Here is a 17,706-nt window from a genome sequence, read left to right as displayed (position 1 = left end):
CCGGCCCCCGGGTGGCGGCATAACGAGTGTTTACCGAGCCGGGGCCGCCGCGGCGGGGGCGGTAACCACGGCGACCGCGCGGGCCTCGCCCCGCCCCCTGCCCGGCTTCCGCCGCCCGCGGCTCCGCCCCGCCCCGGCCGCCCCGCCTCCCCACGCTCCCCATTGGCCGCCGGCTCCGGCGCTCCCCGAAGCCACCAATCATCGGCCGTGTCTCCTTACAAAGGGTAGAGAGACCCCTCCTCCCCGAAGCCGTGCTCTGACCCGGGAAGCAGGGCTGATGGCTTCATTGAGTTTAACGCGAACTCCAATCGGAGAGGCAAAACGCGAACACGATTATCTAATCGCATTTACATAAAGGATCCATACGTGAGCCCCGAGCAGCCCCTAGTAGTCAGCCCTGGAAGGGTTTCTGCGGGCGAAGAGCCGTCAGCTTACGCCCATGCTGTGTACATACCGGTGCACTCCCGTCGGGTTCCATCACCACCCGATTCCCTGTCACTTCCTATCTGGGGGGCGGGGGGGGGGGGCGCTCTGTTGCCTCAGTTTACAGAGGACTGGACGTCTATTGGGACCCTTCCAACTCCAAATTTCTATGAGCTGCGGAAGCTGAGTCACCCCCTGGGAGCCAGTGCTGTTTAGCATTCAGGCCTTGAACAGAAAATCACCGAATGGGAGTCTGGTTTGACTTTGTTTTTTTCTTTCCTTCTGTCTGCAGAGGAAGAAAGAGCTGTCTCATTCCCCTTTACCAGAGGTGGGGGGGGAGGGGAATCAATAGGTGTTTAATCTGCAAGGGAGATGAATTTCCCATCCAACCCAAGGAGATGTGGAATAGCTCTGGGCTGAGGATTGATTGAAGTGTCAGATGTCAGAGCCTGCAGGGACGATAAACAATCAGCAACCCGTTGCCTTACGGATAAGAAGTCTCAGGCCCAGAGATGCTAGGGGACTTGCATCGGGCAGCCCAGCTTTCAGAGCAGAAATACTGTGTCCTTTCTGCCCCATCATGCGGGACAGCTCAGACCATTTGCTTTCCCCTGGGAGCCCCGGTTTGCTTCTTCCTTCTCTCATACCGTCCAGTAATAATTGGCAACGTACAAATCCAGTCCCCAGAAACTGGAGGCAAGGACCCAGCTGAGTTTTTGGAGAGTAGCCAAGGTAGATTCCTTGAAAAACAAAGAAGCTGCCTTTAACTTGGGCACAGTCCGAAACTCTGGAGCATTCCAGTGATTCTGCAACTCATAGGCTTTCGCTTTGCAGGACTCGCAGATGATTTCACAAGCTTTCCAGACCTTAAAAGGCAGAGTGATGAAGCATTAGGTCAGCAGCAGGGTGGCTAGTGGCTGGATTCTCTCATTCCCCAAATATCCCAAACCCACAACACAGAATCAGTTGGATTTGGCACCTGTGAAGTCTTGCAGTCATCCGAGGATAGATTTCCTCATTTTACCAAACCCACGTCACCTCATTCCCTGTACCTACAGCTTGTGCCACCTCCTCTACCCCAGCCATCAGGGCATTTGCCGAACTCATTTACTACAATCTCATCAAACAGGAAAGGCTTTTGTGAGGCAAGGGAAGAATCTCAGAAGCTTTCCTCTGGCCTCTTCTTGCCTGCTGTCTCTGCCCATCTTCTGCCCCAGGATGCAGCCACCTGCCTCCCCCACCACAGGTACCAAATCAAAACAGCTTTCAGGTAGTGTTCTTCTAGTCTTCTGGTTAATTTCTAAAATCCAACTTTTCCTTTTGCTTCAGAATATCTTCAACACTGTTCTCAAACACACAAGCAGCCAAACTGGTTAACCATCTGCACAGAAATTGGAAGTTCATGGTGATGTCTAACCATAGGAAGAAGGGAAAGGAGGAGGAGGAGAAGAAGATAAGAAGATAAAGGGCTAAAATGCATCTTTTCCCCGCCCTACAGAGCAAGGTTCAAAGTCTTTTCTACCTGAGTTCAAAGCGGAGCCTGTCCCATCAGTAATTGGCAAACGCTTCGAGCACCTATTCTGGGCTGGCACTGGAGGTATACTGGCAAACAAGCCAGACTAGGCAAACACTCACCCCTACAGCACTGAGGCTCCCGGCTGCAGTGGCAGCCTGCTGGTGGAGGTACCTAGTGCGGTAATAGTGTGACACATTTAGTTGGACACTGAGGGAACAGAAAGGAGGGCAGAGGGCTGGAGCAAAGTACTCAGAGGTAGTACAGTGGTAGGAGGTGAAGTTGGAAGGGAAGGCAGGCCCAGATCTTGCAGAACTTAGTACTCCTATGTAAGGAGCTGGAATTTTAAGTCCAATGAAAAACAATCACAGGGTTTTAAGCCAGGGAGAGGCATGAGCTGATTTACATCTCTAAACACCACTCCAGCTGTTATGTGGCTAATGGACTGTAGCATTATCTAGAGAGGACTCTTCTTGGCGTGAGGAAAAGCAATCCATTCTTGATCTGGAGTCGACATCCCCATTCTGGACTTTAAATTGCCCCAGGAGGGAACACTGGTAGGAAGTAGTTAGTCCACCCAGTCTAGCTTGAGGGTACTACTGATTTTTGGCCTTTAGGTTTACAAATCAGTATCTTCTGACTTCTTTGGAATGAACCTCTGGGCAAGTGGACACAAATTAGTTTCTGAGCCCACAAAGCTCTGAACTAGATTCTGTCCAAAGTTCCACCCACCTGTGAGGTCGTATGAACAGGTCAGAGCCCATAAACCCCTCCCAGCTGCAGCCATGTGCTTTAAAATATTCTCATGTTTATGGATTGAAAAAAATGAGTGAATGAATGAACAAGTGAAAAACAAATACATGGCTGGCAGGTTGGCTAGAATGGTGGGTGGAAGGAATCAGTGTGTATATGTGTGTGTGTATGTGTGTGTGTGTGTGTGTGTGTGTGTGCATGGAGCAAGAGAAAGTTTGGGCAAATTAGAGATAGACAGGGTAAGGTCTCAGAGAATAGGGAGAAGACAAATCAAGAGGGCCAGTGGAGATGTTAATCTGGCCCCCCTACTGATTCTGGAAGATTCCTCAATAAGCCTTCCAGTCTCTTTGGTTGCCTGGACACCTGCACAAATGACGTGAAGCAAGTGGTCACCATCTCCTCGAGTCCTTTGCTCTTGGAGGGCAAGTTCAATCATCCTCTCTTCAGACTCTACAGCTACATTCACCCCTCCCTGGGCCTACAGATTTTCCACCCCTCCCCATGACCGCCTTCCAGCTCTGGGTAGGGTTAGGAGGACCCAGGGATGCTAGGTGAGGGTTCCCTGTGGGGCCAGAGCCCTCCCACCCCCATTGCAAGGCTAGTCCTCTGACTCTCAGGGACCCACTTGCACAAAGATGGGGTTAGATGGTACCAAAAAGCCTCATCTGACCAAGTCATCATCCCCCACTTCCACATTGTGCCTCAAGAAGGGAATCCAAGACCCAATACAACACCTTCAACTGGGCAGCACTCTGGGCCTCCAGAGAAAAAAAGCTTTGTAGGGAACATGTCACTGGCTTAGCAAGACCAGGAAACAGATAACTCAGTCCCACCATTTTGCTGTGAGCCCACTCTGCTGGGAAAATCTGGCTTTTCTGATTCTGGTGGGAAGTCCCACTCTGCTCTGTTAGCCAAAGGCCAAGGCACCAGTAACAAGAAGATGCAGGCCCTGAAAGCATTCTGTGAGGTTTGCTTTTGTTCTCATGCAAGGTTTCCAGCAGGAGATAAATGCTTTCCACATGGCCTGAGAGTGGAGGAGGCTTCTTTCCACTTGCTTTTGATCCTTAGACACTGTAGCGTGTAAACAATCATCATCCCACAGACAGTTTCCAGAAACAGAACCTCGCTTACTGACCTCCTACCCCCACCTCTGAACAAGACAACCATGTTCCCACACCACCCTGCACCACCCCACTGGCTGACGACCCAGGAGCCATGCCCCTAAGTCCCCAGGGAGCTCATGATCCAGAGAGAAAAGGCGTGAAGCAAAGGATGCCCTGGATGGCCATTTTCTGTGGTCCCTTGGGCTCCCTGCCCAAAACTGTCTTCCTCAGAACCCTCTGGGCTCCACGAGTGCCCTGAGACAGACCACAGCCCTCCCCTCCTACTAGCGTGAAATCAGATTCAAACACACACACCCGCTGGTGGGGGATGAACGTTCTCATTGATGGCGGTGGACACATGGATTATTACAGATTTACTCTCTTTCTGTAGTCAATTTGTAATACATAAACATAAAAATATTCCCTTAAAATGAATATACTCTTTGATGAAGCATTTCTGCTTCTAGGAATCTATCCCAGAAAATCAGCCAGAATGTGGCAAAAGGAAAAAAATTTAGAAAAAGCTTAAGTGCCCAACAATAGAGGGTTAAGTGGTCTCTTGTACTTTCAGTCAACACTTACATACTCTTATCAGACATAATTTTTGAGTTCACATCCTGCTATATTTGTTTATAATAAGTTATATATGCATACAACTGAACTAAAAATGGTGTGCACACTACAAAACGTACAGTATGGAAATTTTAACCAATATTCTAAATTTTTTATTTTACTCATTAATACTACAGAAACATTTTGGCTTAGAGTAACATGATTTTGGATATGTGCCATTATTTCTCAAAATCTTATCTCAACACTTGGTGATACAATAATTAAAAGGCCAATATATTTTTATACTTGGTTATAAGAGTTGTCATAATTGAAAACAATCTTTTATAAAGACAGATACAAATAGAGGAAAAGCATAATTGGGAACACATTAAAAAATTTATTTTTCATTCTCATATGCTAAGTATACAGAGATTTTTTTTAACCTTTTAGATTTATTTTTTAATAATATTTTTTATTGGTGTTCCATTTGCCAACATACAGAACAACACCCAGTGCTCATCCGGTCAAGTGCCCCCCTCAGTGCCCGCCACCCAGTCACTCCCACCCCCCCACCCTCCTCCCCTTCCACCACCCCTAGTTCATTTCCCAGAGTTAGGAGTCTCTCATGTTCTGTCTCCCTTTCTGTATTTCCTACCCTTTTCTTCTCCCTTCCCTTCTATTCCCTTTCACTATTACTTATATTCCCCAAATGAATGAGACCGTATAATGTTTGTCCTTCTCCGATTGACTTATTTCACTCAGCATAATACCCTCCAGTTCCATCCACATCGAAGCAAATGGTGGGTATTTGTCGTTTCTAATGGCTGAGGAATATTCCATTGTATACATAGACCACATCTTCTTTATCCATTCATCTTTCGATGGACACCGAGGCTCCTTCCACAGTTTGGCTATTGTGGACAGTATACAGAGATTTTTATTGAAATTAGGCTAAGAGATTTTCTCCTGCTAGCATTTCAATCTATAGATCTTAAATTTTTTGTATTTTACATGAATACATCCAAAATACTAAAAATTTCACTGGAAGATCTTTAAATAAGTTAGTAAATTTAGCTTCCACATTTTAAAGTGGGTATAGGAGAGTTTTTATATATAACTGCACTTTTTGCAGCAATAGAGTCCTATAACACTGGAAACAAAAATGCTCTATTTCTTTCAAAAAGTTTCATGTTTTATTCATTTTTTTAAATGTCACCATAATTTGAAGAGACAAACCCCATATAATTATTTACATATTTTAAAAGCTAAGTAACATAATATAGGAAGCCACAAAAGTTCCTAACTCATTTTTATATTTATTAACTGTTAATTTGCTACACGATACACATCTAACTTTTGTGTACGTGAAAGATTTTTTTCATTCTCTATGTCCTTAATATTCTAACATAAGTATTCTATGTTATATAAACATATATATTATACAAATCATATATATGTATATAATAATGAATTGATATATAAAATATCATGAAGATTCTACTGTATATTAAAAGCTTCATTTTCTTAACTGAAGCACATCACTGATGCTCAGTGTAGAACTTCCAGCTTCAAATTCTTTGCTGTAGTAGGTTGTCTAAAAATAAATGTCAAGTGCAGTATAAATTATCAGTTGATGTTTGTTGAGCACTTAGTACACGTCAGGCATAGTTTAAGCACCCTACACATATGAATTCATTTACTTTTTGCAACTACCTGTCATGTAGATACAATTATCTCCATTTTACAGGGGAGGAAATGGAGACACAGAGAGGTTAGGTGACTTGCCCATGGTCACAGAGCTAGCAAGTGGCAGCACGGGATTTTGAACTGTGACCAGGATCCAGGGACAGTGCTGTTCCCCACAACGCTAAACCATTATCTGTGCAATGATGCTCAAGAATCTTGTTGTTGGGGTGCCTGGGTAGCTCAGACCATTAAGCACCAGACTGGATTTCAGCTCAGGTCATGATCTCAGGGTTATAGGATGGAGCCCTGCATCTGGCTCTGTGCTCAACGTGGAGTCGGCTTGAGACTCTTCTTCTCCCTCTGCCTCACCCCTCAAAGATAAATATATAAATATATATAATCTTAAAAAAAAAGAAGAAGAATCTTGTCGAAGCCAAAGCAGGTGCCCTCTCTGCACTTAATACTTACATCATTTGTGTTGTTGTTGTTTTAACCATTACTGAAAACCTCGTTGAATATTGAGAATATATGTTCTTCAATTATCCTTCCTAGAGTGGCTTACACAAACATAATTCATGTGTTTTGTTTTGTTCTGGAAGCAGAACTTGGCAACTGCCATAATTGAATCCTGTTGGAAACACATGGACTTTCATCCAAGTATGTGGCAACACTCCCACACTGCATTATGTATTCTCATACTTGTTTCTTCAAACATTCAGCAATTGCTTTCCTTGCAGCTTCCAACAGTATTTTCTGACAATTTTGGGCATTTTTGTCATGGTATGTGGCTTTTAAGTTTCTAAACATTTATTAGTTAGTAGTTTAGCAAAAATATTTAAGTACTAAAATATTGCTTGACTTTAAACATCGGTGACATGTTGGGATTTACCCTTATAGCTCGATGTCTATATTTTAATGTCTTGCCTATGGTGATAGTCTCATTAGCTAATATCTCTGTATATAATACACAGCTAAGGTAAGGCCATCATGAGTGAAATGACTATATATCCATTATTCACATAATCTTCTCAAGATATTAATACACTTTCGCCTGACTTTTCAGATCTGATGATATTGGAGCATTTTTCTTTTACATCTAATAAGAATTATGACATGCCAGAAGTTCAAGAAGAATCCACTCTGCCATTTTCTGGTTCTCTTCTCATGCACTGTGTTTTCTTTTCAGGAAGATGTTTAGGCCACCTGTTCATTTTATAAAGGTTAAAAGTTAAAAGAATATAATCGGGCAAAATCTCTTTAACCTAGACTCATGAACTGCAGTAAGCTGCAATTTGCCAGAAGCAAACAACACCGTGGGGGTGCCACTGCCCACCCCCAGGACCCACAGGTGCCACAGGTAGCCATGGGACTAGCTGGCCGGGTATAACACCAGGGCGAGTCCAGCAGTTAGAGTATCAGTAAACTGTAAGTTCTCTCTTATGTTTGGATAAAAACTCGTATGAAAGGAAGTTGTAGTATCTTCTTCCCTCATTCCAGTGGACTGGCTTGCATGCACCCCCAGCTTGGGGACCACTAGGGACCACTTTGCAGTTATTAAAAATTATGTTAGAGAAGACTACCTATAAAGACGTGGGAAAATAGTCACAGCATTATGAATGGTAAAAAGTTTCAAAAACACGGATGCCCAGGTGGCTCAGTGGCTGAGTGTCTTCCTTTGGCTCAGGGGGTGATCCCAGGGTCCTGGGATGTAGTCCCACATCGGGCTCCCCACGGGGAGCCTGCTTCTCCTTCTGCCTATGTCTCTGCCTCTCTCTGTGTCTCTCATGAATAAATGAATAAAATCTTTAAAAAAATTTTATTTTAAGTTTCAAAACCAGGATATACAGGATAATTTAATTTTATACCTTAAAGTGTATACACACACATATGACAGTTATTCATATAAATGGCAAGGGCAAATCAAAATGTTTGTCTAATAATACTCCTGCTCATCTGCACCTGAACCAAGCTGCACCTTCTGGGGTAAGTGGGTGTGGAGGGAACACAGCACCTCGGGAAGAGCGAGAGGAGGTAGCTGCGGCAGGGATGAGCTCCCAGCATTGGGGGACAGATGAGAGCAGCCCAGTTGAGCCGGGGCCTCCTGATGACTGGATTCTGCCGGCCCCGGTTCTGCCGCCTGTGTGGCTCCCTGCCGTGTCCTCTTCCTGGGATCAGAGACAACAAAATAATAGTAGTATTTATTATCGCTGCTGCCGTGTATGGAGGCCCCAATAAAACCATTGGCCCTTCACACACATCCTTTCTTTAAATCCCATTAACAGCCCCTAAGAGGGCAAGTTCTTTCACCTTCATTTTTTATAGATAAGGACACTGGGCCCCAGAGGTTCAAGTCCCCCTTCGCCCCAGGCCTCAGGGGCAGGGAGCGGAGGAGCTAGGCCCTGGGGCGCCCGGGGTGGACTGTCTGGGACCCTGCGTTCCCTCCCCTCTGCAGCCCTGCATCTGGGCAGATGGTCAGTGGGGAACTTGGACTCCTGTCCCCAGGCCCGCTCTGGGGCCGCCAGCAGCAGCAGGCAGGAGGCTCTCAGGGACACCTCACGAGGCTCCCGGTCCACGGGATGGCCCGCCCAGCCCCCGGCAGGGTTCCCACTCCCGAGGCCGGCCAGGGAGCGCACGTGTGCGTGTGTTCATGTGTGACGGGAGGTGTGTGCGGACGTGTTTTGAGAGGCACACAGACTCTCTCCAGCCCAAACTGGGGATTGAACTTTCATGTGAGGCACCAAAGGCAAAACATGTGCTCTGTACACTTGCCAACTCAGAGCCTCTGCCTCGAGTGGCCTACTTTATGGATGAGAAGAAAAGCCCCACACACGTTTAAGAGGCCACCAGGGGAGCTGATTATGATTTGTAAGAGCAAATGCTGTTACCCACAACTCCGTGTTTATGGATGACCTCTGCTCACTCTCACTAGTGTAAACTCTGCACAAGACACCGTATATACGCGGGCCAACCTAGCACTTGGCGGGCAGACCCAGGCCGCACTGGTCAAGGCGCCGGGAGGAGCGGGCCCCCACGGCGCCCAGATGAGCACTGACACCAAACAAAGGCCGGGAGGACAGCTGCTCCTGCGCGCAGCTGTGTGGCAGTTGATGGAAGGTGACAGATCCCGTTAAGTTATGCAGCTGGGTGCACGCAGAGGAGCCGTGTCCCCGTAAATCAACAACAGGCTCCTGCAAGCCGGGGGGCGGGGGGGGGGCGGGGGTTGGCACAGGCCCACTGCCTGGGTGAAAAGGAAGAAAAAGAAAGGAGGAAGGGGAGGGTCTGTGATTATCCTACAACTCTTTTTTTTTTTTTTAATTTTTATTTATTCATGAGAGACACACAGAGAGAGGCAGAGACACAGGCAGAGGGAGAAGCAGGCTCCCTGTAGAGAGCCCAATGTGGGACTTGATCCCAGGACCACGGGATCACAAACTGAGCCAAAGGCAGATGCTCAACCACTGAGCCACGGAGGTGTCCCTGTGGTTATCCTACATCTTTGAAAGCCAAACTTTGAGCCCCAGGATCCCCCAGTCACCCAGTCCAGAACCCCTGGGAGAGTCTCAACACTGCCCAACCTGGTGCAGACAGCCTGGGATCTGGAGGGGACACAAGGGTGCTGGTTCTCTCAAGACAGTTTGCCTCTGCTCCTTGATCTGCCTCAGCCTGAAGGCACTGCTCCCCGACAGCCACAACCAACTGATCTGCAAAATGGGCACTGGATTCGCTCCCTCCAGTCCTTCCAGCTTTATCAATCCTGCTTTCAGGACTGTGCAGAGCCTGGGGGTGACATTCCTCCCCGAGCGGTGGAAGACAGGCTATGGACCGCCAGAGCTAGAGAGCTCACAGTAGGCACTGTGCCTGTCATCTCTTTTACTTTGCAGATGAGGAGAGGTCGCAGGCAGGCCCAAGGTTGATGATGGAGCTTGAAAGCAGAGCCCAGGTCTCTCGGAGGCCAGCCTGGGACCCAGTGCCACAAGACGACCAGGTGAGGTCTCCTGCTTTGCAGCTGCTACAGTTTGCAATGGCACTTGCTCTAAAAACGATGGCCCTGAAATAAAACCTAACGGATTAATTCCTTAAAAATATGGTGTTTGGTAAAATAAATAAATGTGTAAATAAAGCCTTCCACTCCAGCTATCTTAGTTTTGCTTTGCTTCCCGCCCGCACCCCCATCACCTACTGCCCACAAGGCCGGAATACATCGCTATTATTCACAGAGCAGCGCCGCTCCTGCAGACACCATCAGAGATGCTGAGCCTCTGGGAGAAGGTGAACAACCTCAGTTGTGTTGACTTCCGATACTACAGAAACAAAGGGAAGGGGGAAGTGGGGACAGAAGGGAGAGTAGAGGGAGAGGAAGGGTGGTGAAGGAAGAGCTGTGGCTCCCCCTCTCTTCCACAGCCTGGGGGCTGCCTTGTGCTGCCTACCTATTCTACCTGCAATGCTGTGCACATTTATGAAAAATCACACACACTCTGTTTCCCTCGGGTAACACCCTGTTTAGTATTTAGAAAGGGAAAATCTCTTTTGAGATCTTCTCAAAACTAATGGCAAAGGGGGACACCTAGGTAGCTCAGCGGTTGAGCATCTCCCTTCAGCCCAGGGCATGATCCTGGAGTCCCGAGATCGAGTCCCACATTAGGATCCCTGTAAGGAGCCTGCTTCTCCCTCTGCCTGTGTCTCTGCCTCTCTCCCTCTCTCTCTCTCTCTCTCTGTGTGTCTTTCATGAATAAATAAATAAAATTAAAAAAAGAAAAACTAATGGCAAAGTTGCATGACTATGAATGCACCAATGCCACTGAACGTATGATTACAGATGGTTGAAATGCTTAATTTTATATTACATATATTCCACCACAATTTCTTTAAGATTTCATTTATTTATTCATGAGAGACCCAGAAAGAGAGGCGGAGACACAGGCAGAGGGAGAAGCAGACTCCCTGTAGGGACACCACTGTGGGGCTCAATCCTGGGACCCTGGGGTCATGCCCTGAGCCACCCAGGCATCCCTCCACTACAATTGTTAAAAAGGAAGAAAAACCTAATGGGAATAAAGAGAAGAAAAGTGTTCGATTGTTTCCGAATCTAGCTGCTGGAAAGACTGTCCAAGCTTGCTGGTGCTCATAGGAGGGAGTGGCACCCACGAGGGCACACCTCGGTCGCAGGTACCCTCAAACTTTGAGTCCTCACCCGTAGGAAGCAGGGCAGGTCCGAGGCTCCGTGTCCGCGGGGTGTGCCTGGGCTCTGAGCCTTCGGTCCAGGCTGCATCTACACCCATTCTAGATGAAGGGGGAACAGGTTCTCAGAGGCTGTGTTCCAAGGCCACAACCCTGGGAAGGGTGGATATAAAATCATTCATCAGCAGAGCTCATGAGCGTGCCAGGTACTGTGCTAGATGCACACATAGACCTTGCCCTCCTGGAAGCCCCAGGAGATGCACCCTTAAGTCCCACCTGTGTGGTCACAGGGCTGGTGGAGGAACCCCAGGAGCACATGGGGGACAGGGGCGGGGGTTGCTGACTCTGAGAAGCTGGGGTGTGAGGACCTGTGCGGGGAAGGCCCCAGGTCAGAAAGTATGTGCCATAGAAGTGACTTGAGAAACACATTATTGGTTCCTCCCAAAGTTAGACACAGATTTATCGTGTGCCCCAGCAGCTCCACTCCTAGGAAATCGACGAGAAAGAATGGAAAGCACCACCTCAAACAGGTGTCTGCACATGCACGTGTACAGCGGCATCATTCACAACAGCCCCCAAGTGGAAGGAGCCGATGAACCGACAAACAGCATGTGGATTGACATGGTCAGTGTGTTATTCAGCCATAAAATGGAAGGAAGCCTCGGAAACCTCATACTAAGTGAAATAAGCCAGACACAGAAGGACAAATACTGTACGATTCCACTTCTGTGAGGCACCTAGAGTAGTGACATTCATAGAGACACATCTGAGGTTCCTAAGCTCTAGACATGAGAACGGGAGTTGTGGTTTAATGCGTATAAAATTGTTTGGAATGGTGAAAAAGTTCTGGGAATGGCTGCACAACATTGTAAATGTACTTAAGGCCACAGAATTACACAATTAAAATGGTAAATTTTGGGTTACATGTATTTTTCCATAATAAAAAAGAGTTCGCCAGTTACTTAACTCCTCGTTAAGTAACAAGGGGAAAAAAACGAACCCTTATCACCCTCAGATTACGTAAGGCGGAGCGAGAAGCCAGAAATAGGTAGGTGGGCTTTTGATTCCTTCAATGGCACACCCGATTTTCAGACCAAGCTGCTCACTGCGGTGAAAAAAATACTGGATAAAATAGAAACAAACTCCTTAAAAGCATCACTAAGCTGACCAGATAGTAACTATCAGGCTAGAACTAAGGGCAATGGAAACCCAGAGGGGTAGAGAGCATTGAAGCATCTCAGCTGCTTTGACCTTGAGAGCTGTTGCTAAAATGGACAAACTTGGGCGCCTGGGTGGCTGTCGGTTAAGTATCTGCCTTTGGCTCAGGTCATGATTCCAGGGTCCTGGGATCAAGTCCCACACCGGTCTCCCTGCTAAGTGGGGAGTCTGCTTCTCCCTCTCCCTCTGCCCACCCCTCCCCAGCTCTCACATGCCTCTTTCTCTTTCACAAAAATAAATAAAATCTTTTTAAAAATAAAATAAAATAGACAAACTAAATGGATCTTACCTTAACAGCCTCTTGGGGGCAAAGGAACGGAAACCAAGGCCCGGGATTCCCCCAAGACAGGGCAGCCAACAGGACACCCTCTCCCTTGGAAGCTTCCACTTGGGCCCAAGCCCATTCTCCCCGCCTTACATGTGCACACAGCCCAGGGGTCATGGCAAGACGCCTCTGCAGCCAGCAAGCAAGATGAGGGAAAACATGAAAGGAACAACACATCCCTGGGCACCAGCCCTAAACTGGATTAGCAGCCTCGAGTTACAGGGAAATTCGAGCTCAGAATCTGGTGTAGGGCGATCGCAGACGGGCCCAGCCTACTGGACCAGCACAGAGTCAATAAGCATTAGCAGCTAGCATCTCCATCTCCACCTACCCAGTCCCTGCCTCCTCCCAGCCTTTGTGACCTCCTCCGGCTGCACTGGCCTCCTCCCACTTCCTGGAAGCACCCATGGTCTCCTGGCCGCCCGCCCCCCCCCCCCCCCCCCCCCCCCCCCCCCCGCCAGGCCTTACCCTTGGGGCTCTACATTCTCTCTGGGAGCAGCTAACCTGTACTCATCCTTTTGACCTTGGCTCCACTGACATTTCTGCAGGTAACCTTGCTCTGCCCCCAAGTCTAAGTCAGGCCCCTTGGTAAATACACCTTCATAAAACTTCCTTCCCTGCTTCCAGAGCACTTAAATTAGTTTAGTTTTTTTTTTTTTTTTTAAGGATTTTATTTATTTATTCATGATACATACAGAGAGAGAGGCAGAGACACAGGCAGAGGGAGAAGCAGGCTCCATGCAGGGAGCCTGGCGCGGGACTCGATCCCGGGTCTCCAGGATCACGCCCTGGGCTGAAGGTGGCGCTAAACTGCTGAGCCACCCAGGGATCCCTTAAATTAGTTTTGAATTAGACATTTATTAGTGGGATTATTTGATTAATATCTCTGTCCCTCACAAGACTATAAACACCTTGGTAGCAGAAAATCTATCTGGTAATATTTGTCATAAATTCTAGTATTTAACACATTCAAAATTATTTTTGAATGGCTGAATTGCAGAAGCTCAGAACACAGTTTCTCCCAACTTTGCCACTTTGCCTTTGTCAGGCACTGATCTTTCTGAAATTTAGTTTCTCTTCTTTCATAATGGAATAGTAAGACCTACCCACCTACTTCCCAGGGTTCTTATAAAGTCCAAATAAACCCCAATATATGAACAATGTAAGGAAATTTATTATAGGATTATAGCTGGAGTAATATCAAAGTATGCTATATGACCAACACTTTTTGGGTACTTACTATAAACTAGGCACTATGCAAAGTGTTCCAAATACATTATCTGATTTAATCCTTATTTTAAAAACCGTGAAGAAGATGCTAAGGTTTTTATTCTACGAACAAAGAAATTGAAGTCCTAAGAAGTTCAAGACATCTGCTTCAAATCCAGTTGAGGAATTTGGGATCTGAACTTAGGTCTCTCTGGTCCCAGTGCCTGCACACTCTTAACCTCCATGCCTCAGTGTCATCCCAGAGCCCCGCTTCGCCAAGCCCTGCTCTGAGGCAGTAACGTCCACTCTGGAACTGACTGGCTGGCTGGTTAGGAATCAAGGAGTGAATATCAGAGGTCCTCTCCTATCCACGTCTTTCCTGAATTCACTAGAACAAACATATCAGAGCACAGCACTGCCTCGTATAAAGAACCTAGATCTGCCGGGCAGACCCAGCTCTGCAAAGCCTTCTGCCTCCTCACAGAATGTTCCCATGATTCTGATGATGGTGCTACTTGCCTCATCTTGTCCAAGATCTGCTTGGTTCAAGATGACTTTACTCTCGCCCTCTGCTTGCAAACAAACAGTTCAAGCAGTCTTCAGGAATCTGAAGATCATGGGAGGAGAGGCTGATACTAGAAGTGTTTTCTCATCTAACCAAAGGTTTTTAAAAATGCTCTTTCAACCTTAAGACAAAAAACCGATTTAAATTTTTGCCACGTTGTCTCCAGATGCAAAAATACTGTTTCCTAAGTTTTTGAATGGAATTACACTTCAGTCTACTTTGGAATCAGCTTACGGTTTCCATTTTGCTCTTTGGAAGCCTGTCATGTGGTTATGACAAAGCTGCTTTCAGCTTCAAACACCCAAGGAGTGGGAAAACCTTCTGTCCAGGGCCTAGCAGAGTGATGTATGTACGTGGTATGTCCTTAAAATCCCTCTGGGTAGTAAAGATAAAGAGTGAAGAGTTCCCACTGCTGTTTTCTAGGACCCTGAGATTAATTCATATAAACAAGAAAAATCCAAAACAGTAAGAGCTCGATGATTATATTTCGAACATCTAAACTAGGTTATGAGTAGATCGCTATTTTACTTTAAACATACGCACACTAAGTTTACTTTCTGCAAAGAGGCATTTCCAGCTTCTACTCCAAGCTCAAGGAAATTAAAACACACACATATCCCATCTCAGACATATTTTCACCAAAGATAATGAACAGAACAGACAAATCAGTCTGACAGGTAATTTACCACTAATGGTTTGATTTCATCAGTCTAGCCACAATGCATTATGAACTAGGAAAATTAGACAAGTCAAGAGCATGATAGTATCAGTGTTTAATGTTTATTTTCCATTACCTGGCAGCACAATTATTCTCAATAAAATATAACCATTTTCTAAGAGAAAAACTTGAAGCAGGTTGGCTCATAAAACAGTAACTATTAAAGTTTCAAGCAGACTCAGCTACTTGGAGAAGGAGACCATGTGCCTTTTATTGATGAGCAGTGTGAAAAACAGACAACAATGCAGACTGATCGCTCTGTTTAGGTGAAATGAAGGGAAACAAGGGCAGTCTCTGCACAAATCACTTCCATACTAAGTGAAAGATGGTTTTCTCCTTCACTTTTGAATGTTATGCAAAATGTAGTCATTTTCAAAATGAGTGGACAGTTCTGTGTTGGTTACCCCAACCCAAAGCAACATAGAACAGAGATCTTGAAAATCTTATGTCGGGCAGCCCGGGGGCCCAGTGGTTTGGTGCCGCCTACGGCCCGGGGTGTGATCCTGGAAACCCGGGATCGAGTCCCACATCAGGCTCCCTGCATGGAGCCTGCTTCTCCCTCTGCCTGTGTCTCTGCCTTTCTCTCTCTCTCTCTCTCTCTCTCTCTGCTGTCATGAATAAATAAATAAAAGCTTTAAATTTTTTTTTTTAAAAAGAAAGTCTATGTCAATATAGACTAGATCAATAAATATCACACATACTCTGGTGCCTTAAGCTGAAGTATAAACTCATACCAAAGGGATTGAGACAAGAGTCTTAATAGATCTCACTGCCTATCAGACTTCTCAGATACTGAGTTCAAAAATGGGTAAGTTGTTTGAAATTAGTCTTGGATACTACTATACAGAGATTTTTTCTTCCTAACGATCTGTTTTGAAGAAAATAGCAGAACACGACCCGGAAAAAAATTAGATTCCTTACATTTTAAATGTAATTGAAATGTTCCTAATTTTACTATTGTCCCTTTAACCAATCCCAAACAAAGCATCTGAGAATTCAAGAAGAGTTTTAGGATAGCATCTTAGGAGTGGAAAGAATTACACCACCAAAGCTGAATGGGGATAAAACAGTTTCTAAGGCTTGATTAGGTCAATCTAGATCTTTCCACCAAGAAGAGTAAATTGAGGGCTGATAGAAAAAGAACAGCAGTAGTAATAATAATAGAGCTATCGCAGGGACTCCAGTGTGTAGAAACTGAAGCACTTACAGTTGAGAATGACTAGATGTCCTGTTTCTCATGCAGCTCTCCCACACTAGTTTAGCACCCAGTGATAATGAATCGCTTAGTACCTTCATGATTGCTATTCCCCTCCTTCCTTGTCCATGTTTCTACTGGCTTGTTGGTCTTTCACTTCTTAATTTCTGAGGGCTCTTTATATATTAGGAAGATTAGCCCTTTGTCTTTGACAGATTCTCTATTTCTTTTGTGTCAGTCTTGGAAAGGTTTTTTATCCCTGGAATTTGTCCATTATATCTAAATCTTCAAATTTACTGGCATGTTTCCATAAAATACTTTTTTAAAGATTTATTTTTCAAATTATTCATTCATTTGAGAGAAAGAGCATGAGTACACACAAGTGGTGGGTGGAGCAGGGGGAGAGGAAGAATCTCCAAAACACTTCACACCCAGCGCAGAGCCAATGGGGGTCTTGACTGAAGGACCCTGAGATCATGACCTGAGCTGAAACCAAGAATCAGACACTTAACCAACTGAGCCATCTAGGTACCCCTCCATAAAATTCTCTATCTTTAAATATCTCTAGAATTTGCGATGACATCACCTCCATTTTTGTGCTTGATATGGACTATTTACTTTCATCAGTTTTATTAGTTTTTTTCAAATGGCTGTTTTTTGGGCTTTACTAATCCCTACTTGTGTGCACTTAACTATTTTTTTCTTTTAATGTCATTACTTCTGTGGGTTTAATTTGTTGTCTTTTGCTTATTTATAGGAGGTGAACTGTCATTTTCAGTATTGTTATAATATTTTTTAATTTCCATTGTAATTTCTTCTCAGACCTCTGAGTTATTTACAAGTGTACTGTTTAATTTCCAAGCATGTGTGATTTTTATAGTTCCATTTGATGCTGATTTCTTGTGTAACTCCACACTAGTCAGGGAGCACTCTGTAGTTCACTGAAAGTTGCTGAAATTTTCCTTAACTGCCCAACATTATGTCAATATTGGTAAATGTTAACATGCACTTTAAATGAACATGCACTCTAACACTGAGGGTGAAGTGTTCTACACGTATCAATTAGGGTGAATTAATTAATGGTGTTTACATTTCTATATCCTTGATTTTTCTTCACATGTTCCATCAGTTATTAAGGGAGGTGGTTAAAATTTCTGACCATATTGCGAATATGTCTCTCTCTTCTTTCAGTTCTGACAGTTCTAGCTTTCCATGTCTTGAGGCTATGTAAATAGCTGCATGAAATTCAGGCTTTTTGTATCTTTCTG

General features: G+C 45.4%; 1 protein-coding gene and 1 long non-coding RNA gene across 14 annotated transcripts in view; one reads left to right on the top strand and one right to left on the bottom strand.

Annotated features, from left to right (window-relative positions):
• The first annotated feature begins 207 nt into the window (after positions 1 to 207).
• LOC111091363 lies at positions 208 to 4,846 on the top strand. The gene is made up of 3 exons (XR_005355204.1): positions 208 to 366; positions 1,553 to 1,669; positions 1,753 to 4,846. It is a non-coding gene; the product is annotated as an uncharacterized LOC111091363 (long non-coding RNA).
• Positions 716 to 17,706, bottom strand: part of ARHGAP12 (Rho GTPase activating protein 12) — a 155,102-nt gene continuing 138,111 nt past the window's right edge. For 5 of the 13 annotated variants that reach the window (XM_038529875.1, XM_038529874.1, XM_038529879.1 and 2 more), the window contains 2 exons: positions 11,222 to 11,310; positions 7,854 to 8,195 (listed from right to left, as the gene is read on the bottom strand). In XM_038529875.1, coding sequence (XP_038385803.1) covers positions 7,951 to 8,195; positions 11,222 to 11,310 — 334 coding nt within the window. In that variant the 3' untranslated portion in view covers positions 7,854 to 7,950. Of the gene's footprint in view, positions 1,290 to 5,176; positions 7,234 to 7,853; positions 8,196 to 9,422; positions 10,332 to 11,221; positions 11,311 to 17,706 lie in introns of those variants that run through there. The other 8 variants (XM_038529878.1, XR_005355203.1, XM_038529885.1 and 5 more) reach the window with 8 other exon arrangements.

Source organism: Canis lupus, chromosome 2 (genome assembly GCF_011100685.1).
Source record: "Canis lupus familiaris isolate Mischka breed German Shepherd chromosome 2, alternate assembly UU_Cfam_GSD_1.0, whole genome shotgun sequence".
NCBI classification, from domain to species: domain Eukaryota; kingdom Metazoa; phylum Chordata; class Mammalia; order Carnivora; family Canidae; genus Canis; species Canis lupus.
The sequence above is the reverse complement of the archived record's forward strand: the minus strand, read 5'-3'. Positions and strand labels throughout refer to the sequence as shown.